Source organism: Mycteria americana, chromosome 2 (assembly GCF_035582795.1).
Source record: "Mycteria americana isolate JAX WOST 10 ecotype Jacksonville Zoo and Gardens chromosome 2, USCA_MyAme_1.0, whole genome shotgun sequence".
NCBI classification, from domain to species: Eukaryota; Metazoa; Chordata; class Aves; order Ciconiiformes; family Ciconiidae; genus Mycteria; species Mycteria americana.
This window is the reverse complement of record NC_134366.1, coordinates 122,613,761-122,637,646: the sequence shown is the minus strand read 5'-3', so window position 1 is coordinate 122,637,646 and position 23,886 is coordinate 122,613,761. Positions and strand designations below refer to the sequence as shown.

The 23,886-nt window shown below is 35.6% G+C and overlaps 1 protein-coding gene across 2 annotated transcripts in view; it reads left to right on the top strand.

The window, feature by feature from the left end:
* Positions 1-23,886, top strand: part of ROCK1 (Rho associated coiled-coil containing protein kinase 1) — a 94,531-nt gene that overhangs the window by 59,058 nt on the left and 11,587 nt on the right. For both annotated transcript variants that reach the window (XM_075494456.1, XM_075494457.1), the window contains 12 exons: positions 1,904-2,010; positions 3,150-3,300; positions 4,179-4,339; positions 5,223-5,407; positions 6,073-6,142; positions 7,581-7,675; positions 9,565-9,730; positions 11,365-11,458; positions 12,978-13,066; positions 13,409-13,597; positions 14,121-14,286; positions 21,120-21,190. In XM_075494456.1, the coding sequence (XP_075350571.1) occupies positions 1,904-2,010; positions 3,150-3,300; positions 4,179-4,339; positions 5,223-5,407; positions 6,073-6,142; positions 7,581-7,675; positions 9,565-9,730; positions 11,365-11,458; positions 12,978-13,066; positions 13,409-13,597; positions 14,121-14,286; positions 21,120-21,190 (1,544 nt within the window). The remainder of the gene's footprint in view (positions 1-1,903; positions 2,011-3,149; positions 3,301-4,178; positions 4,340-5,222; positions 5,408-6,072; positions 6,143-7,580; positions 7,676-9,564; positions 9,731-11,364; positions 11,459-12,977; positions 13,067-13,408; positions 13,598-14,120; positions 14,287-21,119; positions 21,191-23,886) is intronic.

Below are 23,886 nucleotides of genomic sequence, written 5' to 3'. Positions count from 1 at the left end.
GGTGCAGTAGCCAAGTTGACGTACCCTGCACTTTCTCTTCTTTCATTTGTGGAGAAAACTATTTTGTTGTTAAATTGCATTTGTTTTCTTTTATGATGCTTCTACGTTACTTTATAAGCAAGATGAAGAGCATAGTAAGGGGTGCAGTTGTGCAATCCCTTTTTTCAGTGTGCTTGAACTTTTTACCATTTGTACTTCTGACTCTTTGTACTAGAAACTATTCACATACATTAGTTCATGACTGTGCCTATGCTAATGGATCCTGCCTCTTAATTTGTCATTTTAAACCATCTGTCTGCAGTATTGAAAATCATTTTCCATGAGGCACAGTCTTTTGTTGAGGACTTTGGTTTTGTTTTTTTAAGGTAAACTTTGCTAGCGCAAAGAAAGAACTATCAAGAATCAAGTTGCCTGTTTACTGTGCTTCAAATACAGTAAATCAATTTCAGTTGAATGATTGTAAAGTTCCTCTGAAATGACTGAGTGTAGTTTGATCCAGTCTGTTGCAAGCAGGGGGTACAAATGGCATGAGAAGACTATTCTGTGCACTTCAAAATGTGTTTTTGACCACATCCAATTCAGCAGCCTGCAGGAAAAGGATCTTTTTCTGAAGGGTGTACAGTTAAGGTGCTTTGCTGGTATACCCCCAAAAAGCTTTACGCAATTCAAATACTCATGCAGCTGTTTCTAAAAGTACATTTAAAATGAATGAGAAAATTATAAGATCTAGGAAGACTTTATCTTCTTCTCTCATAGTTTCTTACATACTGCCAGGATGTCTCTCCATACTTAAAAATTAAGTAAAGCGGACTGTACTATAGACAGATGTATTTGAATTGATAGGTATTTGTATACTGTATTTAAGATATTAAGTGTAATATAAAGTAATCCAAAATATTTTTAATATATTTATTTTAAAGGAGCTAATGCAAATTCTTCAGTCTAGACATATATACTACTACTTCAGCTTATATATATACACACTACTACTTTGGCATGCGCATATATATGTACACAAACACACATTACTACTACTACTACTACGGCTTTGGGGGAGACCTTATTGCAGCTTTTTAATACTTAAAGGGGGCTTATAAGAAAGATGGAGAGAGACTTTTTACCAGGGCCTGTAGTGACAGGACAAGGGGCAATGGTTTTAAACTGAAAGAGAGTGGATTTACATTAGATATAAGGAAGAAATTTTTTACGGTGAGGGTCGTGAGACACTGGAAGAGGTTGCCCAGAGAAGTTGTGGATGCCCCATCCCTGGAAGTGTTCAAAGTCAGGTTGGATGGGGCTTTGAGCAACCCGATCTAGTGGAAGGTGTCCCTGCCCGTGGCAGGGGGGTTGGATCTTTAAAGGCCCCTTCCAACCCAAACCATTCTGTGATTCTACTTGGTATTTAGTATAAACTCCCAGTGCCACACAGGGTCTTGTGGTAGATGCTGTGGGGGACGGGGAATGGTTCCTCTATCCATGGCAGACCACTTGAGTCACAGTTAGGTGAATACATATTGTATTAGTACCTGTAGATCCATTTGAGACTGACTTTCTGTGTCATGTGCCTTGTCTACATATTAGTGGAGTTAACATCAGAAAAGCTGCTTCTTGCATAGCAAGGAGAACTTGGATTAATGGAAGAAATTTTGCATATTAGATATTGGGAGTGATGGAAGGCAGGTACCAAGTTTTGCATGTGATTGTTTTTTGTGAGATGTTACTAATGGTATGCATAAGGAGTGGCTGAAAAGATCAGTTTCCTTTACAATGTACAGCCTTTGCATATCTGAGAAATTTGAAGGTGTAAATATTTTAGGGGCCCAGAAATCTGAATAAAGGTTGAAAAGCCTATTGATCTAAATCAAGTAACTAATATTGAATGATATTTCATTTCTTATGGCAGTTCGGATTACAACTTTACAAGAAGAAGTAAGACACGTTAAAAACAATCTCGAAAGGGTGGAAGTGGAAAGAAAACAAGCACAGGATATGCTTAATCATTCGGAAAGGGTATGGTAAAATGATGCTGAGGCTAATGTCAGCTTTTGACTATATTTTCAAATAGTATTTATTGATGTTGCCAAGTCCTGTGTTCTTGCTCTAACTCAGTCTTGTGTTAAAATGATTAACTAAATAGTGCTAATTTACAATCTCAGCAGGATGGTAAGTCTCACAAGTCCTTAGATACTTCTTACTTGTAGCTTTGGGTGTAAAATTCATGTTTGTCATTCACAATCACTGATTCAACGATCCAGCCCTTCTGCCAGTAGCAAGTAATTTTTGTTCTGCCTGCCTAACTATTGCTGCAGAGACCTGCCTCCTGAAAATCTATGAATTGAACTTTTTAAAACCCTGAAATGTAAATTTCTGCTTTTACTGGATTTTAATTTGGCTGGATCAGTGCCAGACCTTTTGATCAACTTAAGAGCTGAACCGTTTCAATTTTTTTCCTTCCTTCCTTCCTTAAGAATGGTAGCAGCATGTTCCTTAACATCTCTGATCCCCGCCCCAAGATGGAGAAACAAGTAAAGAAGAGTAAAAGGAAATCCTGCACTCTTTTTCCAGATAGGCTACATAGTTAGCTCTGTGTTTTGAGGTCAGGTAAAGACTTGCTGTGCTGTGTGGTCTTATCCAAATAAGCCAGAGAGATATGACTACCTATGAGGGAGGATGCAAGCAGTTACCGTTCTTATTTGGTGTTACGTGAAGCAGTGATCCAAAGGCAAGTCCTTGTCTCTCAAAGCTCATCTCCAGTGCTTGTTTCATGAGTTACTGTTAATGGCTGGCAATCCCAACAATGAAATAACAGAATTGCATCCAGTTAACAATAATTCAAATTCCTCTGTGCTCTAGTGTTGTCGGTGGCTTAGTTGTATGTTTCCAATTTAAGTGACTACTAATTACTCAAGCTGAGAAGTTTCTATTATGTTATGAATTTATAGACTACTGAAAAAAGTTAATGAAGTTTTCTCCAGAGCACCGAGTACAGCTTTTGTCTGTTACCATTCTTTATTAAGCATGGAAAATAATATTGATAATTTCTTAATAACAAAAAGTTAACACTAAAAAAGGGAAGACAGGAAATGTGATTCCCTCAGATATTATAGAAATATTATAAAAAATCTGGTAACCTTTTTTCTTATCTTTAGGAAAAGAATAATTTAGAGATAGATTTGAACTACAAACTCAAATCATTACAAGACCGGTTAGAACAGGAAGTAAATGAACACAAAGTGACTAAAGCTCGGTTAACTGACAAACATCAATCAATAGAGGAGGCAAGATCAGTTGCAATGTGTGGTAAGTGTTTCTTGCAAGTTTCAGGTAAATACATAATAAAAGGTATTTTGATTATGATGTCTTATAATGTAGTACTCTTATACAAGTGTTTAATCCCTTGTATAAAGAAAATGCATATCAAAATCTTAAAACATACGTAATGAAAAATACACATATTAAATTATTATCTCTGACATGGTACTTGTACCATAAAAATTGCATTGTTTCTTAATGTTTTTAATATCTTACTGCATTTGCAATTCAAAGCCTTCCTTGGCTTCTAAAATGCTATTGAATCTAAACGGAATTGAAAGAATGCATTATCAAGACAGATGTCTTGGAGCATTAATTCCTTTGTACCTGCATTAAAAATACTGGTGTTGTATTACACTTGTCTGAAGTGAAGTTTCTTTTATAGATACATATCCATGAATCAAAGATGTGTCTTGATCTCTCAGTTGAGCCCATCAGGTTTTCTTTGTGAGGGTCATTGGTATCTGCATGTGTAGTTTGTAACATTTCAGAAAGCTAACATGAATGGTAGCATTTCTTTTCTTTCCCTCTACTATCCATTCATGAAAATTAAACTTTGCCTTTATTTCATAATCATTACTTCAAGAATCTGTATTTTTTATTTCTTTCACTATTTGTCTTTCAGTTATCATGATGATAATCTAGTGCTTTGAATGCAAATTGGAATTATATTGCTTTTTTAGTGTTTCTTGTAATAATGCCAGGAATTTTTTACTCAGTAATCAGTCCATCTAACAAAAGAAGAGCTTAAATAGCTGAGCAAAAGGGTCTGAAAAATATTGGGATATTTAAGACTGCATTTACAAAAGCATTCTTGCGATGCTACATATTCTTTTTTGTTGTTTTTCTTCCTTAATCTTGTTTAGAAATGGAAAAAAAAGTAAAGGAAGAAAGGGCAGCAAGAGAAAAGGCAGAAAATCGAATAGTTCAAGCTGAAAAACAGTGTTCCATGCTGGACTTTGACCTGAAGCAATCTCAGCAGAAACTGGAACACCTTCTTGAGCAAAAGGAAAGACTGGAAGATGAAGTAAGTAAAATGTTCATCACTGACAATTTTCTATATAAATAAGAAATTATAGTTGCATTGAGAAATAGAAAATTAAATTCACTTACACTGAGCTCCTTGTATAATACACCTCTCAGCAGAACTGAAGACAGTTGTTGGCTTAAATAGTGTTAGATAATTTCCGCTTGTTTCTTAGCTCTTGGATGCCTTACATATTGGAGTCCTTAATTTAGTATGATGCAAATTTTTGTATTTCCTTTTCTTTTATTAAAGGAAAAACTTGCTTGTAACTTTGACTGTGTAGTCTGATTGGTTTGGATGGTTTGCAGTTCTGAGTTTGCATTCTCCAGAAAAGGATTTGTTCGAGGAAATGCAATTTTAGAATATCGAGTGTGAAAACTAGGTAGTAAGAATACTAGTTTCATCCTTACTTGTTCTTTACAGGACACTGGGAATGAAGGTTGTAACACCTTTCTTATGGGTCATGACTTGTGTAAATTAGTTTTTATATAGCTGGTAGGCTGCAGTTTTTTCTAGGGTGAGAAGTTTTTAAGACCTGAAATCCACAGAGAGGTTTGCAGAACCTTTCAGCAGACAATTTGGGTTTCTTCCATTGTTGCCTTTAAGATAAGATAAAACACATTTGGGACTTTGAAATAAGCTAAGTATGGGGAAGCTTTATCATCGTGGGGCATTGTATCAGTATGTTCTGTAAGGGCAGCAGCTTTCTATAAGATTATTGCACTGAAGTGTTTGGAGATTTAGGAATATTTTTACGTATTGTATAATGTGTAGCATCTAGGCAATGGTGTTTGACATAAAATAATCCATATATGAAACACTTTCAACCATATGCAATTGGTTATTCAGCAAACCCTCCTAAATTGAAATATTTCTCATTTAGGTAAAGAATCTAACACTTCAGCTAGAACAAGAGACAAATAAGCGAATAATGGCACAGAATGAATTAAAGGCGCAAGCTTTTGAAGCGGATAACTTGAAGGGTTCTGAGAAGCAGCTGAAACAGGAAATCAATACATTGTTGGAAGCAAAGAGATTACTGGAATTCGAATTGGCTCAACTTGCTAAGTAAGTAAAAATCTGAAGTAAAATGGAAAAAGTTGCTTAATTATACATGTGCTGTTTTGCCTGTTTCTATTAGTGAAAAAAGTTCTCTGGTGTATTTTTTCCTAAACTGAAAGAATATTTTTAGCTGCATGTTATGATTTCTGTATGTAGCCTTCAGTGTTGGAATATTTTTGTTATGAGCTATGATGCAGAACAATTCTTGGCTCATCATTCTATGTCAAGGCATATATGTACACCACTTTTATTTGAGTGACTTCTTTATGGATTGACTGTGATACTACTTATTATCATATGAGACTTTTAGTTTTACTACATGGGAGTCAATAGCTTTTTTTCCCCCCTTTACCTGATTCTTTTTCTTAACATTTCTTAAGCTAACTGAAGACATTTTTCATTCATTAGGCTTCTATATCTTCCTTCAGCTGACTTAATATTTCTCCATTTAGAGTACTACTTGTCTTCTAAATTACATACTGAAAGGATCATCAGGGTAGAACAAGGAATGTAATTAAATCAGAATTCTAGGATACAGCAAACTGTTGGTCTTTGTGAAATAATACGTGTGCAAATGTAAGATCTTCCTAGGATGCTGTTCTGGTTAGAAGTAGTCTGTCATTTGTTAGTAGCTGACTTTTTACATGTTTTCCTTTTTTATTTCTTCAAAGACAGTACAGAGGAAATGAAGGTCAAATGCGTGAGCTTCAGGATCAGCTTGAAGCTGAGCAGTATTTTTCGGTAAGACTTGCAAAGAATTGTGAGTGCTACATTTTGAAGTGAAATCATTGAACAGTGAATAGTTTTACATACTAAAAGTTTTTAAATGTAAATAACAACCTGTCATAAATCAGCAGTTCACAAAATCCTGTTTGAAATACAAACAATGAACAAAAAATTAGAGAACATTAGATAGTCTGTCCAGTATGTTGCTTTGTAGTTTTTTGTCAAATCTTATATATTACATTGAGTAACTCTTATCTGAATTACTCATCAGAGTAGTTCCTGTCTTGAGGTTGGAAAAGAGATATTTTTCGGACATAAATGCAGACTTTGTAGAGAGTTCAAAATCTCCATACTTACTGGAATATATTCCATGTTATTGATCTACCACAAGTATATTTAAGAATCATAGATCCAGTAGCATTCTGCACATATTCCTCATCCTTCTAAAAAGATACCTTCTCTGTACCCAAGTACCTGAAGAGCCTTATTTGGTACTCCAGGTAGCCAAAATGTGTATTTCATAGATTTAGTTTGATCTGTTTCATTTCTGTGAAAAGAAACAATAGCATGAGATGTTCTGTAACACCTGAACTTCAAATACATTTGTGAATATGGACAGTTTCATTTCACTTCGGGGAAATACTTTAAATTTGGTTCTTCCTTGGAGGGGCAATAAAAAATTTTGTGCTTACTAAACTGCATATGATTAATTTCATTGTGCGTTACAGATTTTTGTGCATTTCTCCATAACATGCTGCTAATAAGAAGATCCAGAGTATTGTGGTTTTGTTCTCAGTTCTCTCTTTTTTCACTAGCATGTAGTTTAAATCAGACATTCATAATTCAGTCTGAATATTTAGCATAAGTACTTTACTGTAGATGATCAAATTTTAACTTTCAGAATTACTGGTGGAGTTAATAACAATATAGTAATTAAGAACAGAAGTCATTCACGTAAATCAGACCTCTGTTGAATCAGTTATTAAGACAAAGTCAGTCTGTACACAAAAAACTTAGTCTAAGAGAAAAGATACATGGATACAAACAGAATACAGGTGGAAAAAACAAACAGGTGGAAGCGTAGGACAGTATTAGCCTTGTTTGACTAACATTTTGAGACAGCAATGCTGCAAGAGGACACAGTTTTGTCCTGTTGTCTCCAAGAGACCTGTTCAGCTGTCTCCTAGTGCCTTCCTTCCCTTTTGTCAGCAGGTGTGTTTGTATAACTACGTAGGAAAACGGACTAGAAAATTGAAAACTAACCTGGTCACATCAGTTCCCTACACAAGGGAAACTGGAAAGGAGCATCTCAGGCAGGAAGGAGGAAATTCTATTAAAGACAGTACTGGCATGTGTTGGGGCTTGACAGATTCAAACCAACCAGTACCAAAACAATGAAGAATTTCACTATGGAATTTGAATAATGAGTCTTTTTTTATGCTTTCTTTTACAGACACTTTACAAAACTCAGGTTAAGGAACTGAAAGAGGAAATTGATGAAAAGAATAAAGAAACTCAAAGAAAAATGCAGGAATTGCAAAATGAAAAGTATGCCCATTGTTTTTCTCAAATAGACATAAGTTTTTCCATATAGTATGGTCTCACTCGTGAAGATTTTGAATCAGATTTAAAATGTTTAATTCCTTCAGAAAAAGACAGGTCTCAAAAGTGTTCCATAACACCTTATAAGATGGCAAAGACATAGGATGTTACCTATGCTGACTCACAAAGCCAAATATTCATATTTGGTTATTCATATTTGCTTTGGACTGCTCTTTGTAATGTCTGGAAGAAGAATGATGACTTCTGAGAATTTAGGAAGATGCACAATTTTGAAAAAACATTACAATTTCTGGTATTTTATTTGATTATATTATCCTGATAATTACTTGGTATATTTCTATAGCCAATAAAATAACTTGAGAAAAAGATAATGAATATACTATGAATTCTAAGTTTAGTATACTTATGATTACAGCAAAACCAGTTAATCCAACAACCATTAATTGTGATGTACTATTTTCTAAGTTAGCAATAAGGAAAGAAGTTTTTTAAGCTTGTTTTTCCAATTTATTAATTTATTTAATATATATTTTTTCTGAAGAAGGAGACTGTAGCCTTATGCATGAAGCAGAATTTCTGTCTTCTAACGTCTGGGTCTCTTGTTCTACTTGAGCATCAGCATTGCAAAACAATCTGAAGTGAGGAGGTTATGTACAGTGTTCATGATGCATTTCAGTGGGCTACGAAAGGGAGAAAGAAAAGATGTTGGGTTAATAAATATGATGTAGGAGGAAAATACCTGTCTATGCAAAGTTGTTCAGGAGTAGTATCCAACTTGAAAAAATGAGGGGGAGGGAAGGAAGGAGAGACTTCCTTTAGTCCTCTTGTGGTTTTTTTGGTTTGGTTTTTTTTTTTTTCCCCCTCTGTTCTTACTTATTTTTATAGACTCCTTTTATTCTGTTCCCTCACTGTTCTCCGCAATTTTCTGTTCATCATAAACATTTTTCACCTGTATACAACTATGGGAATTGTGGCAAACTCTGAGTATACTTCAACATTTACCTTTTACAGTAGAGGCCTGTATCTACTACAGATGTATCAAATCAGGGGACTCCATAGCAATATGTATTTCATTGCATAAATCTCTTTCTATTTTGCAGTGCTGGAAGGGCATCTGTCATGAGCCCATACTGCAGTAATGTATTGCCACTTCTATCTCGGCATGCTGTGGGCTGTGGCACATGTTGCTGGGTACATCTGACTTGCGGGTGTTAGACTGGCCACCGTGCTTTATGTGGGTTTCTTTGCAGGCAAATATATAGGAGCTCTGCCTGTACTCCAAGCAAGAGCAAGAAAGTTTGGCTTGTACGCTGAACTGATTAGAAGTTGTGTGTACATTAATGAGATACTGCACCTGGGTTACTGCCTCCTGCCTCTCAAGCTGTAGATAGAATTTGCAAGCCTTTCTGCAAAAGATTGCATAGGGATAGAACCACTGTATGTTTTCAGAAACTTTATGCCATTTTCTGTATTGTTCAAACAGTCTGGAGCACACATCTTCATGAGCAGTAATCTTATGTGAAAAGGTAGCTAATACTGACAGGGTTAAGTATCTTTTGATTGACCACACTGTACATGCAATTTAATTTTATTTTTTAATCTTCAAAGGTAGGAGAATTTGACACATGGTTTCCTAAGGGTTGGTGTTTCATGGATAATTGAAATTTTAACTGAATTATAGTAAGCTTGCTGCTGTAGCTTGTGTGGACCATCAAAAGATACAAGTGTACAGAGTGTGGTTTTGTACATCTTGTTTTTCTTAAGAAACAAAGATAATTACAATTAGCCGAATGGTATAATTTGGGTTTGTTAGTCTTCCTGAAAATTTGGAATGTTTTGCATACGAGAACAAAATCTTAATGTCCTTTTTACAGAGAAACGCTCACTACCCAGTTGGATTTAGCTGAAACCAAAGCTGAGTCAGAACGGTTGGCACGAGCACTCCTTGAAGAACAGTATTTTGAACTGAGTCAGGAAAGCAAAAAAGCAGCATCAAGACACAGGCAAGAAATGACCGATAAGGACAGCATCATAAGAAGGGTAAATTATTCCACTCTAATTAATACCTCTATATATCCTCCAGCTGGAAACAGAAATTTATCATTTTATTTTAATTTATAAAGTCTTGTTGTGGTCATAAGTGATAATTATTTAAGTATCTGAGTTTTGGACTCAGTTGGAACCTTAAACATTTCAATGACATCATGTGAACTCCCAAAGAAACATTGACTCGATCAATCTGAGGTGAAGCCAGGTTGAAAATCCAGCAAATGTCTATAATTCAGTTACTAAGCCTTTTGTAATTACTTCTTGTCATTGCCCAGTGTATTTTTAAAATCTTGTAAATTTGTGCACCGTGTATTAGAGACTCTTATTGCAAAATTACTTAGTCTTTAAAAAAAAAAACCTTGGAGGTCTTGAGTTTCTTCCCACTGGTAAACTATTTAAAAACAAAACCCAGACTGTAGTTTTTGAAGATAACTATAGCGTAACTCTTGAGTATTAGCATCAGGTTGATAAATGTCTTAACTGAGGAGTTTCAAATAGCAAGCCACATATAGCATAGTTATTTTATCATTGTTGTTTTTTCCCATGTAGCATCAGCTATGCAGATTTGCTTAAGAATCCTGGGGGTGTAAAACTTCAGTAAAACTCTAGGCATAACGTAACTTGGATCAGTTGCTCAAAGCTTTCCATTAGCGCTACCATGGATATTGCATTTCTATGTAGAGATAGTGGAAGTAGTGTTTGTTAAACATGTTTTCTTTTATAAGCTTGAAATCTCCAGAATGCCACCATTTCTTAAGAAGCATTTAGAAGACTGTCTCTCTATGGCATCAAAGGAATACCTTCTTGCCAATATGTTTGTTGGTTTCAAATATTCTGATAATTTTGGCAGACAGCTCAATATACAATCATTTCTTAGGCTTCAAACAAAACCTTTTTTCAGGAATGCAATTATGTCTGTTTTTAATATGTATTTGTTAAGTGGTTAGCAAAGTGACCCTGACTGTGTCTTCTGTCAGCTAACATACTCAAAGTGTAATGGTTTTCCTTTCCCTTTTTTTTTTTTTTTTTTGCAAACCTATGTACATATTTATCTATGTATGCTTTGACTTAGACCAAATTTTGTTTTATTTTTATGCTGATTTAAAGTAGATGCCATGAATATACTCTAGCCTTGAATGCTGAATTGTATCATCTATCAGCTGCTTTTCTGTCTGGATTCAGAGGATCAGGCCTCTAGGTACTACTACTTCTTCTCTCTGGATTCAGAGGATCAGGCCTCTACTTCTTCCAGAGTACCACAAATTAATTGAAAATTGCCACATTCAATAACTGACAGTCTAATTTTGCTTAAGTTGAGGTTTTAATTATATACTACCGTGTTGTCAGTTCTAAAAAGATCACTTAAAAAGAAAAAAAAAAAAAGAATTATTTCTGGGGCAGGTGTATTTTGAGCCTTCTGGTAAATCAAGACAACTTAGAAGAAAAGTACTATTTTTAAAAAATTCAGGTTTGAAAGGTAAGCAGATTTTTTTATATATAATCTGAAGAAGGCATTCCAGGTAAATGGCTGTTATAGATTTAAGGGTATTTAAAATAATAATATTATAAATATTTTAGAATTTAAGGCAAGTTCTTTATTTTAAAATGTGTTTGTTTTCATTTAGCTGGAAGAAACTAATAACACATTAACCAAAGATGTTGATTTAATAACAAAGGAAAATTCAGAGATCAGTGAAAAAATTAAGAAACAGGAGGAAGGTATGTCATGTTTGGAGTTGTAAATCATCTGTTATGAAGTGGAATTGAATTTGAAGCATATGTGGCAAAATGGAAATGCGAAATGGGAGAAGATATTGCTGTTTATCTTCCCTATTATTTTGGGCTTGATGAAAAATAATATAAGTCATTGTTTCATCTTGAAAATGTATATTCCATGTAAATGGCCACTCTTTCTACTGTATAGCTTCCATTTCCAAACCTCAGCTGTAGGAGGTAGGAAAAAGTGAGTTTCTGCTCACAGTCCCTCCTCACTTTTAAAAACAAGTTAGCACTAAGTTCCTGCAGGCACAGTCAGGAATGCCTGTCCAGTACAGCTCATCCGTATATTGTCTGTCTAACCCCCTTCTGCCAGTCATGCCCTTGTGTGCATGGAAGTTATTAAGGAAAAGTATTTTACTAATTCCGTATTGCACACAATGTATTTATTAAAGCTTTTGTTTCTATCTCCGGTATTTACAGTAAAGCAGTATCAGTATTTCAGCTTCCTTACGATCTCACTTAGATCCAGAATCTAAGTTGCAATCTCACACCTATCAGTGGATTGGCATTGTATTTACGTGCATTCTGACTATATGGGAAGTTACTTTATTATTCAGTTTACTCCCATGGTTTTGCATTTGAGCAAGCATTATAAAATCAGAATGCATGCTTTAATATCTGTTGACTATGAAAGTAAAGGCCTTATCTGTTGTGTTGCCAGTGTTGTCGCAAACATTATGTAGGCAGGAAGGCATACAAAAATATTTTCCCTTAGTTTTGCATTTCCGTAATAGCAGGGATTGGGTGAGCAAGCAGTTTTCAGTATTTTTTAGTTTATGGAGTTTGTTACTTTTAAGTACTTGAAAATTGTTCTTTAACTGTTTGTAGTTTTGGTGGAGAAATCCTTATCAGTGAAATGCATACTTCTAGAAACTTTGGGAACAAATCAGCAGACTGAAGGTGTGATAGAAAGATTGGTAGAATTGGGTAACTGGTGTGTGAGAAGGGTGGGGGGAACATAACAGAGTCATTCCTTGTTTAAAGAAAGCCTTTTTCCCCATGTTCTCTTTATGCCGGATTTGAGAATCTGTACTGAATGTGAGTCCAGTCATATCGGTCTTACTCTGTGTGGGTACTGACTTAATTTTTGGTACTGCAGAGACACTTTTGGTAGTGCAAACACAAAGGAAATGGGGCAACAACCCTAGTCATCACCAGGAAACACAAATACATATGTTGGCTTTAGTATTTCATCTTGGTGCCTTTCTGAGATATCCTTCTGGTATTTTCTATCATTACAGTAGCATTAAACCAGTAACCTTTATCAGTTTTTAAACCGATAACCTTTATTAAACCGGTAACCTTTATTTTGCACTTTAAGTGACACAACAGGGAAATGGCGGGGGGGGGGGGGGGGGGGGGGGGGGGGGGGGGGGGAAGATGCAATTGTAGAAGTGATTAAGCTTAGGAATATCTACCTTCTCCTAAAACATCTCAAAGTTGAATATTATTTTAACAGAATACAAAATGAAAAAAGAGGAGGAAATCAATAATATTAGAATGCATTATGAGAAGAGCATTAACACTGAAAGAACTCTGAAGACGCAGGTATAACTTTTTATGCAATATAATAACAACAGTTACTTTGCATATCAGATATATTTTCAGTTTATTGGTTTTTGTGCAACTAACTTTTAGCTCCTTTGAGACTAAGTTTATATTAACCATAATGTATAATATGCATTGTTGATATTTACAGATGAAAGAGTAAGTTTTGGTGCTGTGTACTTTTCAGCATTATTTCTATCGTGAGTAAGGGCCCTTTATGTTGGTGAAGATTTTTTTTTTTTTATTGAATCCTGTATCTAGAGGAACTTAGAAGTTTTGTATGGAAACATGCTTGCATGTGTCATTTTTCTTACTGGTTTTCCTTTTTCTCTTTCTTAATAGGCTGTCAACAAACTGGCTGAGATAATGAATCGGAAAGATTTTAAAATAGACAGAAAGAAAGCTAACATGCAAGATTTGAGGAAGAAAGAGAAGGAAAACAGAAAGCTTCAATTAGAGCTTAATCAAGAAAAAGAGAAATTCAATCAGATGGTAGTGAAATACCAAAAGGAACTCAATGAAATGCAAGCGGTAAACAATTTTTTTTGTCACACTGTGGAATTCTCTCCGTAGGAAAAATGTGTAGCTCCTAGTCTACTTGAAAAAATAACAAGTCCTGTTTCAGATGTTCTAGGCTAGAGAATTTTAGTGAGGCAGAGAGTGTGACAAGTGTGCCGCTGTGCTTGTTCTCATTCATTTCCCCTTTCTAAATTCTTAACTGTGGAAGTTACTGATATATTATGAAGACTAAAAACCTGTTTACTGTGTAGCATAGTATTTATGCAGTTTATTTCACTGGTAGGTGGTCTCCTTTTCAAAACAAATGGTAATTTAATAGATTAATCAGACTGTTTTGTACTGGAATGTGTTGCTGAATCTTTGATATTTAACTTTTTTCCAAGGTTGAACGAACACTTCTACTATAATAATTTATGCTAATGCCATCAAAAGTATCTAGAGATATTAAAAAAATAAGTAATGAGTTCTGTTGTCAGAATATTTTGCTGCCATATTTTTGGTATCACAGTAACTATACATGTGTATATAAACACAGCAACTAGCAGAAGAATCTACGTACAGGAATGAGCTCCAGATGCAGTTGGATAGTAAAGAGAGTGACATAGAACAACTACGAAGGAAAATTTTGGACCTCCAGCAAGGAATGGATTCTACCAGTGTTGCTAGTCTCCAGCCAGATGAAACAGATGGAAATCTTTCAGGTAAGAGAACAGCATATTTGAACTACTTGATTTTGTGCATATACACAATTTTGGAAGGTATTGTTTTAAACAAGTTACTACCTTTTAAAATCTCCTGGCTGTCTCTTTCTATATCACATCTCCACTTCCTTTTTTGTTGTTGTTGTTTTTATTTCATAGCTTAGCTGCTTACATTTAAGTCTTAATTTCTTCTCACATCACTTTTCCCACTGTATGGCTTGGCATTAGCATAATTTTTATCCACTTTCATGGAAAGAGTATCTTTACATCTGCTGCTGTTTGAATATAGTGAATACAATGTGCAGTGTCCAGTGAATAGAATACAGGGCCAGCAATTCCACAACATCATGATTGTATTTTATATCTTGAACACAAAATTGCCTTGATCTTGTCTGTTCTTACTCACAGTCATGTAGCACCTTTGTGACAAGTGGCAATAATTGCCAATGTAAAAAATAATTGTAGGAATTTCCATAATGCATTTATGGTTGTATGGTACTCTGATTTAGCAGATTAAAATAAGAACAAATAATACAGTGTAGTTAGCTGTTTCCATGTAGTGTCAGTTCCAGGCACTATTATTTTGAGACCCACTGTTACCCTGGTTAGTGATTTCCCCCCTCCCCCTCTCCAATGTTTGAAGAGTGTAGTCAGTTAGTACTTTCATGTGATCCACTTCTGTATCTCTAGATACAGGAAAAAAAACGTTTAGTGGTAATAAGCTGTGCTTAACAATTTCCATATGTTGGCACTAGGTTTATTTTTTTGTATAGTTAAGTAATTTTTATAATTCATTGTGAAATATTTAATAAATGCTTGTCTTACAGATTTACAGTCTGATTTTTATTGTAGAAAAATATATTCAAACATGAAAATAGGATACTATTTTGGGTATTTTAAGACCTCAGTGGATGAGTAATCAGATAAAAGTAAACAGAATAATTTTAGGTGTCTCTCTTCCTGTTAATGCACTTCATGCTGCTCAGATTGCCACATTCTAGAGTTTTTCCAGGGGTCTTAGAGTGATTGAAATTTCAGGTAGGTTACGAGACTTAGTGTATGTTTTTATGTAGTTACTCCTTTCTGTGTCTATTTTTGTGTCCTGTCTTCCCCTAGTATATTTTTAGATTTTCATTTTTAGTTAATATTTAAATGAATTCTGTTCTAGAATAATTTTCATTCAGATAACAATACAGTCTTTTCTTCACAACTTCCATTCTATCCAAGAAGCCTTTTGCACTCTGAAGTTTGATCTGTAAAACCCTCAGACAACTGCCATCTTGTAAAGTAAATGTCTATTTTCTTTTCGAAAACATCTTCTGGGCCAAACTTCCATTGAAACTCAGTATTGGGAATTCTTAGAGCTATTAGATAGGTGAAGGGACATTTTTTTTCTTAGCTGTCACCTGCTAGGAACTCCCTCTGGTATTTCTGAACTGTCAGTACTTCTCAGGAGTTTTTCTCTTAGATACTAATTCTCAGTGTATTCTGTTTAACTGGGGTAAAAAAGAAATCAGAGGGTTTTACTTATTAAAGTGAGGTTTTTTTCTCCCCTCAAATTACTATTTGGAATCAAGCCTTATGTTTGATAGTGTCTCCTAAGTGAAGAACACCGTAGTTCGTAATTTTTTATTGAAAATTTTTGAACTCCTGTAAATTGAGAGCTTAAGTTTTTCTACAAGAAAACAGACTAGATTTATTCTACATAAAAGGGTAGTTTTGAACTTCCTCGCTTTCCTTCTCAGCCATTTTCAGCATAATGGCTCTTGTGTATTACACTGAAAACACCCAATGCCTCCATCTGGGCATAGGCACCTTCCCTGTTTTCTTCTTAAGGGCAATAGTATGTCGATATGACCCTGTTGTCTCTTAGATCTTGGAAAGACTGTAGGAGTAAGCTCTTTCTTCTGCCTCATTAAGGTACGTTATTTTCAGTTTTACCTCTGGATATGTGTAGTCAGGCTTCTGGCTGTATGCCTGCCACTTCAATTTTGGGGCAGAAATTTCGGTATGTGCAAGATCTTTTCAAGTCAGCTGTAACTTTTCCATTGTTAATTAGAACATCACAATTACTGGAAGTTCTTGTGGTCTTCCTCTTTGTCTTCTACACTCATGGCCACTCTAACTATTTCTTTTTTACTAGCCTTTCATTTCTCTTGTCTTCTTTTTTTGCCCTTTTTTCTATGCATGCCTCTGATTTTTACTGCAGTTGTGCTGCTGGTGTTACGGTGTCATACAGGTAGGACCTCTAATACATATTATTAGGACTTCTCTAGATTTAGATCATGTCCCTACATGCTGCCTTTTTTTTTTTTTTTTTTTTTTGAGTGAGGCTCCGAGTTGATCAGGATCTGAATAAGAAGCAATTTAGGTAATTAAAAGAGATTAAGTGACATTAGTATAGTCAGATTCCACATGTTTGTCAAAGAGCCAAGTAGAGGGCAGAGGAGGAGTGCACTAGCATTATAAAGGAGGAAAAAAAAGCCAGTCTTCAAAGTAGAAATACCCCATGCCATAGAAAAAGGAAATTATCTAGTGCATAGTTATTTTGCTGCAAACCAAGTAATTAGTCTTCAAAACAGAAGGTGGCATAGCACAGCAGTTCATTTGCTACAATTTAGCTGTATGAAGTTGTTTGTCTTCAACTGTGTGCTAAGTTGCCATTGATTCTATAGCCCAAACATAGACATTCCTCAGAGCACCTTGAATAGCATGTTGTTGAAGTGTTGGATCTGATGAGTAGTCAATAGGATTCTCTAGCTGGTGCATCTATTCTCAATGGTCTCAGTTCTGGTGATGGGCAATCTCTGGTTTAATTGAGAAAAAATTTGGTATGAAGCAGTGTGATAGTAATGTTGGCAGAATTCCAGAGACACCCTTGGCTCTCAGACATTTTCCGCTGTCCTCCTGCATGGCAGAGAGGTTCAGGCTATGGGGTAGTGTCTTGTCTAATCAGGGAGCTTAGGATACCAGCCACCAGAGAAGCTACAAGAGTAGAATTCATTTTGGGGTCAGAAGCCTTTGCACTCTTTGAATAAACTCAAAGTAATACTAAGATGAATTCCTAATACTCAGAAAAATTTAAGGAAAAATTTTCTGTATTTGGAGGTAGGTACAGAGAAATTACGTGGTAACACACCTTACAGCTGTGTCTTACTTGGAGGTGATTTCTGTCTGTTGTTGAGCTAAACACCCCCTCAAGTTCTGGTAGCCCCCAGGGCAACTTATGCTGCTCCCAAGGTATGGATTGGCTCGTTTAGACAATCCAGGCTATTCTCAGGCTTTTGCTTCACAAGATGGGAAAGATCATGACTTGGAGGAAGGCTTTCCTTGTATTCAGTTCTAGGCATTTTTTGTAACTCTCAGTCCTGATTACTGATTCAGATAGCAGCTCATGTCTCAGCTGATGTCTCCAATGTTAATAGAGTCCTTGCTGAAACAGCTGAAATATTTGCTTTTTAATGATGCCTTTGGAATGCCTCTTCCTCCTGGACTTAGGAAGTCTTAATACTTACGCGATTGTAAACAGAATTCTTCTTTGTCAAGACAAAACATAATCAGGAACTTAAGGGGTTTTTTGCCTAATTGTTATAGGGCACTTAACCTGTTGTGAATTAATTCTTTTCATCTGATTGGCAAGATAATTTAAGCAATTGAGCTGTCCTGCAGGTTTAACTGCAGCACATAGTATTTTACAGCTTATGTTATAAATCAAGTTTCACACAAAGCTAGGATGGAATAATAAACGTGGACCATTTAAGCCAACAGTTTTTTTGGAATATGGGACACAGATAGGACTTTCTGAAATACCTGCAAGTAGCTGTCACCTGAATAAACCTCAAAGCAAGATCCAGCCAGCAATCCTTGGTGAGATCCACATAAAATTATAGAAAGACAGTTTGAGGAAGGAAAGAATCAAATGGGAAGGGTGGACTGGAAAGAATTAGCAAGGTAGTATCTTCAGATTTTTGGTTATTATGGAATGAGGAGTAGGAATTCTTGAACATTGGAAAGAGATGCTCTCCTGCTCATGAAGGCACCTGTATTACTTAGCTCCAAAACAACAAAAAGTCTCATAAATCAGTACAGTCATGGGTGTTTTGCGTGGTTTTATTGAAGACTTACTGTTAGAACTCACATTTATCATAGTGAATCACAACGAATCCAGGAATATGAATACTAACCATGAAGATGTTTAGAATGCAAATCCACATTTTAATATATATTCAGAGATAATTATAAGATCTATAGCCTTCATGGAATTTTTTCTTCATATTCTATTCAGGTCCAGCTAGCCATCAGATATTTTTGAGGACTATCTTGGATTTTCTGGATTGTAAATATGAAGTATCAATTCTGGGATTCTTTCCAAAATACAGGGAAGTTGTCAGGCAATAGTTTTGAGCCTATTTTTAAAGACAGGAATGGAAGATTCTTTTTCATAGTCTGGGTAGCCCATATTTTCTTAATTACTTAATCAGAACACTCATAAATATTATTCTTCTGGATCAAATATTTGTGAAATGGCCAGATGAGCATTTACAGTTGTGCTAGCTAACTCTGTCAAGGGAAATTAAAATGCACTATAAATATTACTTGAGACAAACCTTTGTGGCAAGGTTGGAATGAAAGGGCTCATCTACCCTTTCAAGAGTACATTTGGTTCCGGACGAATGTTAGGTTTGTTGAAAAGGAGTACATTCAGAAACTGTTATGTTCAACTGCAAGATGTTATTCACAGCTCAGAAATCATCTCTCATGCAAATAGAATTTGCTCACTAAAATAGATTTGTAGTAGACAGAAAAGAATGTCAACTGATTCATTTGTAATAACTCATCCACTTTCTTCTTCCTTTGAAATTTCTTTTGGAAGGTGCTGAAATAGAAGTGAACTTAGAAAAACTCTACTCACACTGTCCCTATAAGCAGCATAGTACCTAATGCATCTTTTAAAATTGATCATTATTGGATCTTTCCAGATTTTCATTTGCTACAATTGCCACAGATGTGCACTTACTCCTTTCAAATCAGTCATCCATACTATATTCCTTTTGAATCGCAGTCGTCCATACTATGTTCTTTATTAGCAGTTAATCACTTTATTTTGCAATGGAGGACTTGAGTTTTAGGATATTTCTAAAACTTCTAAAAAGGCAAGAATCTTCTCTTGATGTAAAAATTAATCAAAGTATTCAAAATAGGGTAAGCATTATCTGTGATGCCTGCAGACATGAAGGAAATAGGTTTCCTTTTCCAAAGTTACTGAATATCAAGAATTGGGGAAGGGTCTGGAGGGGCAACCCCCACCTCCTGCAATTCTTATGCAGATATGAGAGGCAGGGAAATACACAGTTCCTTCATTTTTCTGGAAGGTTTCTTACTGGAATGAGTTCTGCTAACATGCCTTTCTTCCAATTAGAATTTCAATAGTTCAGTCATCCCCCAGTATTTTGAAGTTACTCTGTGTGGAGAAATGATAGGAAATGATTCTATATTTTTAAGTGTAGTCCACTTCTAAATATTGTATTCTGTAAGGGTAATGTGGGAAGGGTTTTTTTTAAATGCTTAATTTTAATGCCTTGTAGGCTGTCAATCTCATTGTAATTTTATATAACGAAGTGTATGGACAATATCTTTTATATATTTGGATGTATTTTCAGAGCTTGCTGGGCTACACCTCAGAGTTATCCCTGAAGGATAAAAGGGACCAGTAGCTCCTTCTGACATAAATATTTGTGTAGAATATTTCAACAAATTTTAATGTTTTTGAAGTTCTCAGTGCTGCCAGTTAAGTTTATTGTAAAGAATGCATTCATTAGCTATCGGCTATATTTCTATACTCTGACGCTTTTTTTACAAATCACATTTTTATGATCGTTTAAAAAAAATTACAAAATTTTTCTCAATTGTGAAATAAATTTATAATTATGGAGTGAAATTTTCATTACTTCATTCTCACATTTACAAAATTGTGAGACTTTTTACCATGTCATTTCAGATTAATGGAATCACGATAGCTTCTCACTCCTATTACCTGGCTTCATAATTTAAAAAACAGCTATCAAAACCCAGTAGCAGTTAGCTGGGGGGAGGGTTAAATCTATGATTCTCATTAGGCAGAATGCTAATTTTCTTGTGATGCTTTTTTGTATCATTGTTAAATTATTGCAGTAATTTTGTGGTAGGAAAATACGTTATTACAGTACTCTTTGGAAAATTGTCCACTGAAAATTTGAATAAAACAGTTGTCTCTTATTCTTTATATCTAGTTGATTCTTCCTGCATTCCTTATTTATTTATCTCCTATGCTTATCTTCTGTGAGTAATGGGACACCTGTGTAGCTTTGCTTGCTCGTGTGCGCTCTCCTTTTTTTGTTTCCCTTGGAAAATGTGGATCTGGTTTGTTTTACTTGCTGCATCTTCCTGCTGAGTATTTTCATATAGCCCCTCTGAATATTAAATTATGTTTATATTGAAAATCTCTTAATCATCTTCTGTTTAAGCTGTAACACATTTTCAAAGCAAAGTCTTTCCTGCCTGGCTCTTTGCAAACTATTTACATACACTGTTAGATGTTGGCATCAAGGAAAACAGCTTCACTTTATTTTGCAGTAACTGTATCATCAAGTGTTAGCTTGTGATGAAGCATGAAGTAAATGCTTATATCTTCATTTTATTTAGCTGTGCTTTTTATTCTGCTTTGTCGAATAGGTAATTGCCTATTACTGCATGTAGTACATTTTCCTTTCTAGTAATAGTTCGCTTTTGTGCTATTCTGCTTTATTATTATAAATACATAAAATTATTTTATATGCATTTTTTTTTTAAACCAGAATCAAGACTTGAAGGTTGGCTTTCAATACCAAACAAAGGAAATATAAAGCGGCATGGCTGGAAGAAACAGGTACAAATGGATTTTTTTTTTTCCCTTAACTCTCTTGGAAAGTTTTTTAGGCATATGGTGAATTGGTTTTACAGCTCACATTTAAGAAACAAGAAAAACAGAGTAATTTAGTGTGTATACATTACTTTATTGAAGAGAAAAAAATCCAATAAGAAAATTCAAGTTTAGTATGAAATCTGTAGTAATAACACTGTGCAAATTTACAACAGGTGGGTGAGGAAATCCTTTACAGTGGGCATCTTGGAACCACTAAAATTCCCATTTCTCCCTTGAGTGAGCTTCTTTGTAATCCTGTTACTGAAAAATAAGCGTTTGTGCTTATTGTGCAACTTGACAGCAGAGAGTGGGGAATACCACACATGTTCTGAAGGCCATGGAAGAGTGTATCGCGCTATAACTTGCCACACATGATTTCCAAGGACATTTCCATCTCCCCTACTTTTAAAATGGTCAGTGTGTCTTGAAAATAACTGGTTTACTCTCAGAAACTGGACCTCTGTGCTGGAATTCCCACTCTAAACAAAGCAGTATTGTTTTGCCTTTGCAGAGGTTATGATCTGGTTCTTTGAAACTTCTAATGTTCAAATTGAGATGCATAGAAGCTTAGAACCAGTTTCTGATTATGTTTTCTGGCTTTCCAGTTTCCCTCTTTGAACATCCTTTAGTATAACAAATTGCAAAAGTTAACATGGTCACTAGAATTTTGTAAATTTTGCAAGCAATTTGTATGAAATAGTTTCCCTGCATCTTTCTTACATTCAAAGACCAGTTACTGGAAATTATTCAGTTTATTCATGACACTTTCAATGTAACTTTCTGATTCCTGCTGAAAGATCCTTCTCAGATGCTCCTGTTTACATTCACATTCTACAAGCGTTAGAAGTGGTTCCTACAAAGGAGAAGGATTTAATTCCTGTCAAAGAAGCACTGAAGTGTTTGTATGGGGCCTTTAGCTGCTTAACTCCTTCTTTGAAGTACTCTGTTTTTCACTTGGCTAACATGACCTTCTTTATACAATCGAAGTGTTTTGAGTTCCAGACCTGCCTATTTTTACATCAATATCAGACCTTCTTGGTGATGTGTCTGTAAGTTAAAACCACTAACTATTCTAGCTTGCAGAGAGCGAGTGTTAAGCTGTGCCCTATTTCAGCTAATGGCTGCTTAGGGTATTCTCCCAGACCCTCAGATGAGAGGCAACGCGAACAAGTGCCATGTTGAAAATGCTTGCTTACCACAGTTTGGAACCTGGGGTTTTCTACAGATCCTCAAATGCTTTTCAGGTGGTTTCTGGTCTCTTTGCATTTCACTTTGTCTCCCTGTTAGCAGAACTGCAGGAAGTCTACAGGGCAAGGTCAAGAATGTTTTTGGTGCCATACTTGAGTCAAAGGCCGATAGTGTTTGAATGTTCTTCAGGTGTGTCATGAAACACACCTATTTGTAAACCTATTCCACAACTTGTTCTGTTTGATAGCTAAGGCCTCTTGACTCCTGTTGTTCCAGAATTGATTCTCCAGGTTGCTGTCAGACTTTTGGCAGTGTCCATGAATGGAAGTGACTGTGCCTAGGCACAAGTCATGTAGCTTTATTCTGCTCTGGATTATCTAAAATACTGCATGATTTTCCTGTCAGAATACCTCCAGCAGCCTTTTCTGGTTGTCTTCTAGAAATGGAGTTTATTCTTGCATCCTCGGATGATTAAAATTTTAAACTTCTGATAAATGCAGCTTTTCCAGTGAAAGACTGTATCTGAGCTTCTTTAGGTGTGCCCAGTATAGGCATACTTATTTCCCTTAAGATATTTTAGGCAGTTACTCCATTCATACTTTCCTAGTTTGAATAATAGTTCTTGCACTTTGAAGGAATTTGAGCTACAGATGTCATAAAATGAGTCATGCTGATAAGATTCCTTAAACTAGCTGAGGTTCAAACCAGTGAGACACAGTAGTGAGGGGCCATGTTGACTTCCATGTGTATTCTGTTGGCTGTTCTGTCCTGCATCTGAAACAAGCTGACTTGTAGTCAGCCTCCTCAAGTGTTTCTGTTCCAAATTCTCCTGCGCTTTCAGTTTTGGGGTTGGTGGGAGGTATGCAACCTCAAACATAGGCATGCCCAGATTAACTTAAATTAAAGGGAAAGCAAAATTGCATTAGCAGTGCAATTGGATTGACGCCTGAGTTGTTATAACTTGAGCTGCTGCATTTCTGACTCAAATGTCAGTAGCACTGATGTCCTCCGAGTCATTTAGCTTAAGTTAGAAAGGGGTGAGTGTGGAAAACTCATCTGGGAAGAAACATTTGAGTTATACCTCAAGCTAACATTAAAATGGATTAGCCATATTTTTATCTGGAACTTCATTTCATCCCAAGTGGAGATGATAAAAATTTCCTTCAAAAACCACTGTAGAACGGAACTACTGTGAGAAGGTTTTTTTTTGTATGTTCACAACAGGATATTGAGGCTGTTGTACGTAACTTTTGTGAGGTCAAATTGTTCTTTCACCAAGACTTGTATACAGTGTGATAACTGAATTCTATTGCAGTCAGAATTTGCATTTGTTATAGTAGTCGTCCTAAGGCCTTACTCTTGTCTGTGAAAGGCAGAGGTGCATACTTCAAAGACAAAGAAGGCATTAGCTTTCTGTTGAAGTAGATCAAAGGAATTCAAGCACAGACTCTTTCTTCAGTGGGGAAAATCTC